This window comes from Buceros rhinoceros, unplaced genomic scaffold, assembly GCF_000710305.1.
Source record: "Buceros rhinoceros silvestris isolate BGI_N320 unplaced genomic scaffold, ASM71030v1 scaffold3399, whole genome shotgun sequence".
Taxonomy (NCBI): domain Eukaryota; kingdom Metazoa; phylum Chordata; class Aves; order Bucerotiformes; family Bucerotidae; genus Buceros; species Buceros rhinoceros.
Window position 1 is genome coordinate 26256 of NW_010433099.1, and position 13976 is coordinate 40231.

Consider the following 13976-nt stretch of genomic DNA (forward strand, 5'->3'; position numbering starts at 1 on the left):
TGGCTATGTGGCGTAAGAAGTTACCCTTGATGCATTCCAGAAGTCTCCTGGATTGCTGACTGCTCCCTGTGCCACTTTTGCAGCAGATGTTGGAGTGGTTGATGTCCTCCAGCAGGACGAGAGCCTGTGAGTGCGATGCCTCTTGTAGCTGGAGTAAGAAAGCTTCATCAATAGGCTCCTCTTGATCATGTGGCCTGTAGTAGACACCAACCACAAGGTTCCCTTTATTGCCTCAGTTTCTAATTCTTACCCATAAGCTTTCAACTTACTTATGGCTACTCCTCAGATACAGTCCTTCACACTCAACCTATTTCTTGATGTAGAGGGCAACACCTTTGCCCCTCGTTCCTCACCTATCTCTTCTGAACAGCCTGTAGCCATCAATAGTCACACTCCAGTCATGGGATTCGTCCCACCAAGTTTCAGTAATGGCAATCAGGTTGTAGCTTTCTAGCAGCACAGTGGCTTTCAACTCCTCCTGTTTGTTCCCCATGCTGTATGTGTTGATGTAGAGACACTTTAACTGTACTGTTGGCTGTGTCACCTTCTTGGAGGAACACCCTCTTAATTCCTTTGAGAGATTTCACCATTCTTTCTCAGCTGGCGCCTATTAGCCTCAGTTTCTAATTCTTACCCATAAGCTTTCAACTTACTTATGGCTACTCCTCAGATACAGTCCTTCACACTCAACCTATTTCTTGATGTAGAGGGCAACACCTTTGCCCCTCGTTCCTCACCTATCTCTTCTGAACAGCCTGTAGCCATCAATAGTCACACTCCAGTCATGGGATTCGTCCCACCAAGTTTCAGTAATGGCAATCAGGTTGTAGCTTTCTAGCAGCACAGTGGCTTTCAACTCCTCCTGTTTGTTCCCCATGCTGTATGTGTTGATGTAGAGACACTTTAACTGTACTGTTGGCTGTGTCACCTTCTTGGAGGAACACCCTCTTAATTCCTTTGAGAGATTTCACCAATGTTTCTCAGCTGGCTCCTATTACCCTAGGAGCCCCCAGGATCATCTCAGCAAGACTTCAACTGGGCTGCAGTGTTCCCAGCATGCCTCAAAGCAACAGGCTGTGAGGCATAGAATCACAAACTGTTTCACTGCATCTGTTCGGTTCCCCTGGATTACCAGTCATGGATTCCTAGTGAAAAGGAAGCAGATGGGTTTTAACTAAGACCAAAATAAGACTTGATTTTTGTGATGAAGCTTGTGTAAAATCAATATGCTGAGGACAACTGAGCAACCCTGAAAAATTCTGAAGTGCCTAAACATGGAATTCTTATGAGGGGATGTGAAATGTACCTTGTTTTTTCAGGTCTGTAAATAAATCCTAATAATAGAATGAGTATTTGGCTTGTTTTTTTTAATCTGAGTATTTAACTTTTTGCTATTTTAAAGCTTTCCTACAGTTGGAGAAAAAAGAGCAAAAACTAACCATCGAACAGCCATCTAAACGAACAAGGAAAAATTATTCTTTTACAAGTGAAGAAGTAAGACAAATTGAACGGGAAAACCAGAGGTTGCTAAAAGAACTGTCCAGACAATCTGCAAAGTCAAGAAGTACCACATTGAAAAAGTCACCTGTACCGCCTCCTAAGTTGTACCACACTGCCCTCAACAGGCAAAAGGAGCAGCAAAGAATTGAAAGAGAAAACCTGGTAAGTTTTGAGAACTGAATTGGATCAGTAAATCGAGAAGTTTGTTGTTAGATCAACTACTGCTAAATACTTACAAAGCTGATAAGGCAGCACTTGGAGCTTTACTGCACTACCTCTGCAATGAATTTCCATTACTATGGTGTTTGCATAGTTCATATGTTTTGGGGGTGGGGGAGAAGCGGAGCTTTTTTCAGATGAAAATCAATTTTGGTTTGTATGAGTTTGCTCTACTTCACTATCACTCAGTTTAAGAGGAACAACCATTATTGCTAACGTGCTATCCCTTACTTTGGATAGCAGTCTGACTCTGTTCATCCCATCCCTGGAAGTGTTAAGACGTGTAGATGTGGCACTGAGAGACATGGTTTAGGGACCCTGGCAGTGCAGGGTAAACGATTGGACTCGATGATCTTAAAGGTCTCTTCCAAGCAGATGATTTTGTGATCATGATTGCTAGTTTCTCAAGTACAGGCTTGCAAAAAATAAAGCAATCAATATGATTGCATCAGACCTGTTATATTTGAAATACGAAGAATACAAAGTGAGTATCAGGTTTGGGTTTTGACTAATCTTATAGCTATTCATCTCTTTCAGTATTTATTGTGCTCTGCTTGTTGCAGTATTTATATCACAATAACTTTAGTAAAAAAAAAATTCAGACTCGAGGATATTGGCAGAGTTGTCAAATAACAAAAATGATACTGGTTTGAAATAGATACTTTTAGTGATTGAATTGTAATACATGTAATGATCTTTTATATATCCTAGTTGTTTGTTAGTGTATTTGAAAAGGAGATTTAGTTAAAATATTTGGGAAAATTATAGTGAAAGTAATTGCTTTTCTTTTGTGTGGGAATTTCCTTTGATACAGATTCAACATGGAGAAAGTCTAACTGACTTACTCAGGAAAATCTGTTAGATTTTAGTTCTTCCAGCTTTCAGACATCTAGATAGTTTCCTGCTTTGAAAAGTTTTAATCTTCTCACCAGCTCCACTAGACCACAGTTGACCAAAATAACATTATACTTCACACACTGAAAGCATTTGGCATAGAATACTTGTTATAGATGTGTGATCCTTCTCAGTGTCTAGGGAAGAAATGTTTTTAGGCTTCAGTGTTTTGAGGGTGGTAGGAGGACTTTCTTCATTTATTGTTTTCTGTTTATTTAAAAGGCTGAAAGCAGGACTTGCTCTTCCACATGAACCCTGATAATAAGAGTATATTCTTAGGCTGTGGGGAGGAAAAGCTGTGTCACAGTCACTCATTGTCTAATAGTAATATGCTGTACTACATAACTATAGATGATTACTCATTGTCTAATAGTAATATGCTGTACTACGTAACTATAGATGATTACTGTAGATGAATGTATATGTAATTTTACAATGCAGTACTGTTTACTTAAAGCCACAAACTTCTCTTATATTGCAATCCTTTGTCCAAGGATGTCTTACCTTTCTAATTTTTGGATCATACAGTAATTTCTCATGTTGCTGTTTTAGCACATTACAGATTAATGGTGGTTGCTTGTTGTCTGAGAAATAATATCCTTCATTTACTTGCTTATGCTTTAGTTGTTGTAGTCAGCAACGTGAGCAGGCATCTTAGACATCAGAATCATTCCTTAGAATTTATGTTAGGACATCATGCTATAAACCAATAAACCTTTGGTTTGTTCTTTTCCCCAAGCTCAGGTTGATACATTTTACTCTTTTTGGAAGAGTAATTCATCAGTACAGCTCTTACATTTTGTTAAACATTGCTATCATTTTACTCTGCTTGAAGTGTATAAGCATCATAATTGTAACATTGATTATTTTTTTTATTATTATGGGTTTTTTCTAGCACTGTCTTTTAGCATTACAAGTATGACATGCTTTTTTCAGAAATTATAAATGAAAGAGCTGCCCTACCCTGCCCACTGATGAAGTTTATTTCTTTCGCTAAAAGTATGTGCCTTATGAACTTGTTGTTTTCTTCTGATCAGCAGCTTTCTTCACCTTTGTAGATTGAAGAGCTGGAATTCAATGCAACTTCCTTATCAATCTTTTTTTCTATTACTTGACAGGAATTTATTTTTTAGACAGGGTTTGAGGTACTGCGTACAGGATATGCTGCTTGATACACCTATGAGAAGGATGCAGGGTTTTGTAAATAATTCAAGAGTAGAAATCTTCAGCAGTAGTCTATGCAAGAGGTTAAAGGGGTTTGATGCAGAGATTTTTTTTTTTATTCCTGTTGGATTATAGTATTTATAATTTCTTGTCCTGACTTTAACATCTTGTCTAGAATAAACTTCTACATGTTATGCTAGAACATTGTTGGAGCAATGCCTGTATTTACTGTTAACAAAAAGACAGCTTGATTTCTGATGCAGGCATTTGGCATCAGAGGTGATGCAGGGAGGGTAATAAAAATATTGGGAAGTTAGAGAGGAATCTAAGCAGTTTGGTGCTCTCCAGCTTTGTGAAAGGGTGCAAGGAGATACAGTCCCACAGACTGCTAGAAAGAGCTATGATGGAATGAAAAAATGCATTGCTCTGATGAACAGCAATTATAAGGCAGTGATTAGCAATTACGGAAAAAGCACAATTAGTAAAATCACTGTTAAAATTAATGTGAGAATTTTGTACTTGCTAGTTTTGACTGTATGCTTTAATAAGTGGAACCTGCTCTTGATTGCTTATCTGAGCTTGCAAGACCAGAGTGCATCCGTTGCCAATAGAGGATGCTGCTGATTCAGAAAACCTCTCGTTTTTGAAGATACTCTCAACACTGTCTCCTCTCCAGTGGAAAGGAACACAAGTGTGACTGATGTGTTACTTTTTCCCCATGTCTGCAAGTATGTGTCTTTGTCCCTATTGACACATGAATCATTATTTCTGCCAATATAAATAAGATACTCTCTGTTGCATAGGCTGGATGTAACACACCATTTGAACATCTAGTGGTTTACTGTGTAATGCAAAAATCCAGACTGGTATACACAGTTAAGTATTTGGGACCTTGAAACACAGACTTGCAGCTACTGCACCATTATTCAGTCACTTCATATAAACTTAGAAGTAATTACTGTCTCTGTGGTTTTTGAATGGGTTGTGTTTCTTCATCATTTCTATTAATTCTGACTAGGATTTAGGCATTAGATGACCTTAACAAGCTAAGCTGCTGTATTCAGCCAAGTTCTTAAGGAGCGAGTGACCTTTTGAGTTTGCACTGGAAGTATACTGGAAGATCGTAGCAGGTCTGGGACAGCAGTTCTCAAACCTTGGATCAAGGGGGATAAGGGTGTTCTCCTTTCCTGTGGGTATTTGGCCTTCCCACGTGTCCCTTTGTGTTATTCCTACCCCATGCTAGTTAAGACTCACTGCACATACGCTCCATTGTTGTTCATTCCCCCACATCATACTCCTCAAATGTTCCCTAAGCCCTAACGGATCCAGCTGTGATCCCAATTCCAGTATAGTCACCCTCCCACACACCAAAAAAAAAAAAAAAAAAATCACTTACTGTGTTTCTCTGCAAGGGCTATATTTCTCTTTTCATGTACTTGTTTCCCTGAGTCAGCTGTGCTGCAATGTCATTAATGCTTCTTCCCACCATTTGTTCTCATCACAGTGCTGCCTACCATCACAAAGATCTGTCAGCGACACTGTTTCCTTTTTCTTGCACTCTTGGCTGCCTTTGCCTTGCTGGAAAACCTGAACCTCCTTCAGCAATGCTAGTACTATAAATGAATGTATATTCATTTATCTCTGCTTGATTTAATAGTGCTGATGGGCTGTGGTAATTGGATGGGGAGAAAATGGTAAGGGTGGGATAGTGCCTTTGGCCATCCCTCTAACTGGTTGTCACCAAATACAAAGAATATACCTTATCTTGAGCCACAGCCTCCAATCCTCTGCTGTGCCGTATCATTCTGCAGCCAGGGAGCTAACTTCTAGGCATGGAAAGAAACAGGAGGGAGAGGACGCTGGTCCGTCAGGGCTCTGCCTGGGCATCTTCTAGTTTCCTCTCTCGATGTATTCCACACTGCCTTTCTCTGCTCTCCCTTTGTCCTGACCCCAAGGACCATGCCCAGAGTCTGAGAGCGTCAGGACTCCTGCTTACGCGGTCGTAGAAATACCAAGGTTGTTTGGCCTTAGTGGTCTCAGTCTGAAAGAGAAAGCTGTAGGAAATGCAGTTAGAAGGTAAATGTAGTCATCTTGGTCAACTTAGGAGCTCTGAAATACTTATGTTGGCTTGGTGGCTCCTTAGAAACTCAAGCACATAGGGTTTTATAAGATAGTTTCACTTACTAGGGTTCAAAGCCATTGTATGCCAAGTCTAAAGACAAAACGTAGGTAGTTTCTGAGATACAAAGTACAATGCCAAAAAAAAAGTTCCCATGGCCCTCTCATCAGGGGAAGCTATCAGGATGTGGGATTGGCATGCAGATGTGCCTGGCTAAAATATACTGCAGTTACTGCAATACAGTGCAAATATAGTGCAATTCTGTGATTGTAGTATTTAGGGGAAATTTTGGTTATTTTGCACTCTGCTCAATTTTGTTTTGTTTTTTTGTGTTCTTAGTCTACTTTCTTCATGGTGATGTTTGTCAGGTTGGAGCTGATTAATGGAACTGGCAACTGAAGAAAATTACAAATACTTGTGTTGATAAGAACAGAAAGCTGTCCTTGAATGCACTGTTATCTACTTCCCCCTCCCCCACCTGGACTCTGCAAAGGGACAGTATGGTCACTAACATCAGTGACATTAGAGGAGCATAATATAAATAACTTTGAACAGCTGTCAAATCACACTAGCCAGCTGGTTAGGATTCAGAGGAGGTGAAACTGAATTTAAAAAGCAAAGTACAACAAGAAAAAGTTACATATTTTTTACCTTCTCGCTGAACTGAATTTAGAAGTGCTGTATTTGCAGTGGTTTTTTTCTTTCTTGTTCAACATAGCTGCAGAAGAGTGTGTACTGATTTTTTTTTTTCTTTTTCCTTTTTTTGATAGAGAGCATTAGAATTAGCTTTTGTGCTTGCCTAACATGCCCAGAGTTGAATTAGCAGCATTTATCTTGGCCCATTGTATAGCAGCAATCCTCTGATGCAGTGTCTGTATCTTTGTTCTCCAAGTGCTGGCAATCTGACATTTCCTTATGTCATTGACAATATGTGTTTTAGTGTCTTTATAAATCAAGGCATTTGGACATAGATAGCAGCTATAAAGGTTTATCCTATTCCTGGGAGGAAATGGTGTAGGAACACCTGTGATTTTCTTTTATATTATTATTCTACTTTTATTGTGAACTCAGTATTATAATAAAGGAAGATGGGGGATATAGAAGCCTTGGGAGGCTTTTGCCAAGCTTGGGAGAATATCAGTGATATGAGATAGATGCAGACATATGAGCTTGAATTAAGAGCTTTGAGGAGCTACAATGCAATTTAGAGCAACTAATGACATTCCTGCCATTAGTGTCTGTTACTTTTTTGTTTTTGTTGTTGTTCCTTAAATCTGATCAGAAACATATATTTGGTTCTGAATACTCGTATTATGTTATGTGTTCTGATTCCTTTGGTCATTAAGATCAATGACAAATTTTCTATTTAGTTTAGCTGTGCAAGGGTTAAGGCTCCAGAGATTTGGTACTTCAGAAAACATGGGAAGTGGCAGTGTTCTTCAGTCCATTTCTCAAAAGGAGAACATAATGAAAGAATTAGTAGATTTATATATATAATTGAAAAGAACATTTGTTCAAGGTACTTGTACCATTGTACAAGGTAGTTCCTTGGTTAAGGACCCCAAGATTGTAGGGTTTGTACTAAAACCTTAGGAATAGGATTAGTTCTGGGTTACAGATTTAGTAGGTCAGGACTGCCATTTCAGCGTGGTGATGAGTTCATTTCTGTATGCAGCAGGACGATCTCCAAACTGCAAAACTCATGGCTGCAAATAGTGTGTGTAAGTTAACATGCCCTTGGTACAGTCTGCAGCAGAGGGCAAGGGAACCACAGGAGCTATTCTCTAATTCTCTGTAAGAGCTTTTCTTAGAACACTTTTGCACCACAGAAACTCTATCTGTTCTTTCCGTAGCTCACGGCTGTATCGAGTCCTGTGTTAACCTGTTCATAAAGTAATGTTTTAGTACTGAGCGAGGTCTCTCTTTACTTTAGTAATGGGGACTTGATACTTGCCAAAATAGAGGCATAAAAGCAAAAGCAGAGAATTGTATTTAAACTAGGATAGAGCAGGCATATCTAAATATTGTGTGTTTGGAATTGAGCTTGAAGTTACTGCAAGTGTTAAGGTAGGAATTCTCTAAGGCTGTTACCGTTGGAGTACAGACTCGAAATATGCTCAACTCTCATAGTGGAGTCACTTCTATAATTTACCTGATCCTGATTGAACCGAACCTATTGAGAGCTTCCATTTATGATATTGAAGGTAAATAAGTGATCTTTGCAAGTCTAAATGTAAGTAGCTGCATTAGGAGATGCGGACGAAGTTATGAGTAAAATGTTGAATTTAACATTTAGAGACAAGTGACCATTTCTTGTTCTGCAACTGGCTTTAGTGAAGAGCTATTTCTAGCTGAAGTCCTTCCTTTGACTTTTGCTTACTTAGGTATTTCCACTTGACGATGAACTGACTGGCACTTGATGCAAGCACTTGTGACATACATCTGAGCCAAAATCACTTGTCCTTTCTCTCTTGTGCACTCTGTGCAGGTTTCCAGTGCCCATGAATAAACTACCAAGAGTTTGTAGATTTCTGTTACAGCTAGACAATGACAGCTGACATTGTGTGAATACTATACTATTTCCTAAGTAATTTTCTTTTAGTTTTTTTTACTCTTCTAAAAAAAAAAATATCAGTACCTGATTGGCAGTAGGGAAGAATATTCATTTCATACAAAGTGCAGTTTAATGGTTGTACAGACAGATTCTTGACTTCCACCTGTATAAGTACGCATCTAGACAATACACCCTTATTAACAGAGGTATTTTTAGTACTTTGGAGACCCGTATAATCAGTTTGCATTATCTGTTATTGATAGGATGCGTGTCGTAACTCCGACTAGCGATGGTTTGTCATTGCCAAGTGTTTGTAGGCCATCAAATGAATTTAAATTAGTTACTGGAGTAGAGGTATAGATCTATGCAAGGCACGCACTGGAGGCAAAATATATTAAAAATGTGAAGTTGTTAATTGGCAGTTGTATGTAGCTGGATACTTCAAATTTGTCCTGCCATCAGGTACTTTTTTAGGTTAAATGTCTTAAACTAATAAATCCTGCTTCAAGTAGTAGTTGTGCAGAATGAGAAACTGTCTGTATCTTACAAATGCTATGTAAGCAGCTGTTCTGATTTAATGCTTTCCAAGGTTAATTTCAGCAAGAGGATTATGTCTATAACAATTTCAACTAGAATATCTTAAAATTACATTATGGATAAAACAAATGATGTCAGGTGGATGCTTGTGCTTTCATTTTGATATTACTCTCACAGAACTGAGGGCAGTAATTCTCTCTGGGAATCCTGGAGGGCAATATGAAGTGGTATAAGTATGTTTGCAGAGCAAAGATTAAAAAAAAAAAAAAATCCAAAACAAAAAACCCTTCTCATCCTTCTGGAAGTTTTGAAGAGAGGAGTAACCAAAGGTAGGATTAAAAGAGTGCATCTTCTCACCACCTTTACTATCGCCAAACTGATGTATTGTTTCAAGTTATCATAAAGTACAGAGAACTATGGAGCACTGAAGATGTACTCAAGGTAGAACCGATGGTATATAAGGGATAGTTACTATTTGTGTCATTACACTGACAAAAGAATTGAATGTGAGCAGCATAGCCTATGCTGGCCACCAGTGGAGGAGTTTGTGTTGTGCAGTGCTAAAAATTTGGGTGTTTTTTGTAGTTCAAACAAAAAAACGAGTTTGTGAATGTTTGTTTTGTAGCTGCTTGTTAATTCTTTCTCTTTCTCAATAATATTTTTTCTTTTGATATTAAGGCTTTTCTGAAAAGACTGGAAGCAGTGAAACCAACAGCTGGTATGAGGCGTTCTGAACAATTGATGGACTACCAACGCCAGATGAGTTATCTAAGTTCTTCACCATCTGTAAGAAGAGGAAAATCTGCTTTCAGCCAGCTTAGTCCTTCAAGTAAGTACTTTGAAGTTGCAGATTCTTGCATTTCTTTGCATGCGTCTATCTTTTCATAATTCAGAATTGTCAAGCACTTACTGCTAAGAACAGCAAGTAAAGAAAGTTCCTTTCTCTGTCTTGATCATGTATCACACAGAAACCATTAAAGTGACTTTTTTTAATCATACGAAAAGTGTGATGACTGTATGAATTGTTTACTTACTACTCTAAATTTCTAACAAATTATCGTTTTAATTATCTTATCCAAGAAGCTCAAAAAATCCCTGTTGTAAAAGGAATTTGTTGAAAAGATAAGGGAAAGAAAACCAAAACAACACAAAAACCCCAAAGAAGGATAAAATTCTCATTCAGAAAATGTAAATTTACTGACAGTAGCCTTGTTTCTCTTAGAAATTGTGTGTGTAGTACTTGGAAGTAGATCTTGTGTCCCCATGGATCCATATAAGCTGGATTAAAGAACCACAGCACTACGGCATAGGCTTGAATTCTTTGTCCTGACCATTTATAGACAACTCAGTGTTTTGGGTTTGTATTCAACTCACTGCGATTTGGTGGGTTTGGTTTTTTTTTTTCTGGAAACTATGGTAATGAGTGTTGCAGTACTAATAGAGCATAAAGTTTTCTGTATCATAAGCATTCTTACTTTTTTGTGTGTGTGTTAACAGGAGGCACTTCAAGAGCATCCACTGTACCAAGTACAATGACCCAGAGGAAAGAAAAGCCTGTGTCTGATTCAGCCAGTGGGGCATTACAGAGACCTAAACCCGCTAACGTTCGTGCTGCCTGGTTATAAGCACGCTGTCACGCATTCTGAGATGATCCTTCTACTTTTAGTGCTTTTGTTAATTCTGTGCGCAAAAATTTCTGCGTTGCTCAGTGATTAAACTACATTGCATATGATGTAATTCCTTATTAAATGGGTTTAAGTGAACACTTTCACTTTGGTCAGTGTTTTCCATTATAGGAAGAATGAGGTATTTAAATGGACAAGTTAAATAGAATTGCTAATTATTATTTTATTCCAAAATCATAAGTGGAATTTTTATCTATAACATGGAAGGACAGAACTGCTGCACTATAGTTGCAAAATGTAAAGAAAATCTTTACAATAATAATATTAAAATTATTGCATTAAACTTATAAGCATATGCTTAATTCCTAGATGATCCTTGTTTTTTATCCTGGCTTTAGATAAGCCTTCTGAACTTTGTAGGTCATGTTCTTAAGACTTAAAGAATCTTCTTTTCACAGCAGTGTGAAGGGGTAAAAAGCAGGTTGTGTTAACAGGCATGGTTAACTAGAATACTGAGGCTGCAGAAGATGATGTTCTGCCACTATTGCACTCCAGGTATTGAACGTTTGTTTTGTAGTCAAGGCTGTGTCTCTTCCAGATTTAAAAGAATTTTGGAAGTTGTATTGGGACCTTTGTGTAGGAAAGAAGCATCTGATACTATTTGAACAAGATTGAAGTGAACAACAGTTTCAGATTCACTCTAAACAAAAGTTTTAGTTACTTCTCAAGCTAGAGAATACTAAGCAAGGGAAATATTTCATGGTCCTGCTTTTGCAGATCCTTGCCCATCTCAGTGGGGGGATATAAACTTGAGCTGCAGGAAACTTGAACATCTGATTTTGAGAGTGACTATTAACCAGGATTAAAAACCAAAACAAATCTGAACAAAAATAGCCCCCCAAATAACCCAACCAAAAAACCCCCAAAACCAAAGAAACAAACAGTAGAAAACAGAAAATCTTGTTAGGTTTCTTAACCTGTTTTTTAATGTCTTGTTCATACCAAATATTTGTAGTAGTGTCAGATAAGCTTCAGCAGCAACATCCATTTACAAGGGGAGCAAAATTTAATGGAATTGGTAATCACAAATAGTAAGTGGTATGCTTTATTTCTGTACATAAAGGCAAACTTTCAGTGAGCTGATTTTGTAGGACTGTAGTCTTATAAGAGCATAAATTGTGATGCCATTATCCATGGATATTGCTGGAACCCTGCTTGCTTCCCCAGCTTCTTCCCAGGAGAGACACAGGAAATCTCTCTGTATTATGCATAAAGAAAAAAAAAGCTGTATTTAGTAATGCTGCGCCTTAGCCCTGTGAAAAGGAAACTTTATTATTCTTTGTTCATGCTTGCATGAAGGCTTAGGCTTTCGGGTATTCTGCATTGTAACCAACTTTTTACTTGGTCCTGTGTGGTAGTTTGGCAGAGCTTCTGCACCTGGTGCCCTGTGGATCAAATTTAGCTGTTTGACAATATTTGAACTATTAACTTTAAGGAGCATCATGACAAACAGATTTTTGTTGCAATTATTACTCATTGGTAAGAACTGTAAGGAATTTTTTGTGTAGTGCTGCAGTATTTATTTGTATTATTGTGGTAATTAAAATTATTCGCTATTTAAAGATTTTTGTCCTTGAATGTGACTATCAGGGTCACAGTTTAAATACTTTTTAAATGTTCATATTTTTTCTGTGAAGGAATTAATGAAATTAATCAATTGCATCATCTTACTTTCACTTTGGTATGAAAGACTGTCAATTTTGTATGTAATTTTTGTAAATCATAAGGAATAAAATATTTAACATTAATTGTCATTGCGGTGGCTTTTAGAATTTTATAACTAGTATTAAAGTGCACAGGAAGTCGTGTGAGAAGTGTTTGGTGCCACACATAGTGGAAGAGAATGCAAAGAATTAGTTTATTCATTGATACCCTTTACTTGTTAGTGACTTTGGTGTGGGTTTTTTACAGTAAGCCATCTTGGCAGGTCTTCGTTAAGTTAGATAATTTCATCAAGGTTTTTATAACAAAAGAATCCTGTTGCTAATAGACTTGTTTTGTGTCTGTAAGCTGCCACTTTATATTAACTTTTTTTTTTCTTTTTGAAAGAAAAGTGCAAGCTGCTTTGCTTCCTCCTTAAAGTGATCTGCCAAACTGGTTTGACTTGTGGTTTTAGGTAGGAGCCAATCTCCATGCTGAAGTGACAGGATTGCCAGTTTGGGTGACAGCACTGGTATACTGATCTCACTACTATGAGAAATATGTCATGTTTTCACGCAAAGTGTTCCTGCCTCATCGTGGGCTCAGTTTCTTCCAGGACAGTGTTCTGCTGTGTAGTCTTTCTACAATGCTGAAGGTCTTAAGGCCCTAGCTCAGCTCACTGACAGTGTGAGAAGAGCAGGGATGATGTATCCATGTCTGGATAGGTGACTTGTGAAGAGCATTTTCCCAAGCAAACCACTGAATCATTTAGAACTCAGTTTCTATCCAAGCAAACCTAAGAGACTCAAGCTAATTTGGGAGGATCACATAAGGCCATTCCTCATATGGAATTTATAGGCTCTCCCCTGTGCCAAAGCCTCTCCTCTATCAGATTGTTTGCAGTCTTTACAGAAGATTTTGAGCCATCCCTGATGTCATACTGCAACTCAGATGAGGGTTTGCGCTTTTCCCTGGAGCACAATCTCCACGTCAATGTAGATTGATGAGGTCAGTGTAGAGATGAGGGAGAGAACTAAGGTTGCTTACATCAAGCCTTGTATCTGTGCAGTTGTGACCATTGCAAATATTCATCATTGCCTGCATACACTGTGATACATCAACAATAAAATGGGAGAGAGGAGAGGGGAGTCCCTGCTGTGTTGAAGGGTATCTTATGAGACAGGTACAGTGAGTATGTGGTGAAATCCTTGTGGTATTTACCTGCACAAAGTCTTGAGCTGCTTGCAGTACAGATCTGGTTTGTCTTCAGGATGCATGGTTTTAATATGTTGGTTAAGAAAGCTGCTTTATGTCTTCTGCTGACTCTCCTCCTGGCCAAGATGAGATGGGATGCGACAGCACTGATCCTTGAAGCTGTCACTTCTGGTTCCAGGACTACCAGCGTTCCTCACTGCAAAGTCCTAAAATGCCTTTCTTCACTATTTTTGTTCCAGACTCTGATTGTGTACAAAAATCATACTTCTGTCCACTGTATTATATGCGATGAAGTCTTGGAACACAAATCACAGGTCTCAGTTCTCTTCACGTGGTGGCACTTACATAGGACTAGAACATGCTGTTGTGAGATTTTGCTGGTTTAAAGAGAGAGATTTCACAAGGAGAGCACAGAGATTTGCCATGTGGGGCATGAAGCTTCTTTCCC

The 13976-nt window shown here is 38.3% G+C and overlaps 1 protein-coding gene across 1 annotated transcript in view; it reads left to right on the plus strand.

The window, feature by feature from the left end:
• The window catches only part of CFAP97 (cilia and flagella associated protein 97), a 25631-nt gene extending 15019 nt beyond the window's left edge, over positions 1–10612 (plus strand). Inside the window, exons 3-5 of the mRNA XM_010143979.1 lie at positions 1403–1662; positions 9666–9816; positions 10485–10612. Of these exons, the coding sequence (XP_010142281.1) occupies positions 1403–1662; positions 9666–9816; positions 10485–10612 (539 nt within the window). The remainder of the gene's footprint in view (positions 1–1402; positions 1663–9665; positions 9817–10484) is intronic.
• Positions 10613–13976: the final 3364 nt, after the last annotated feature.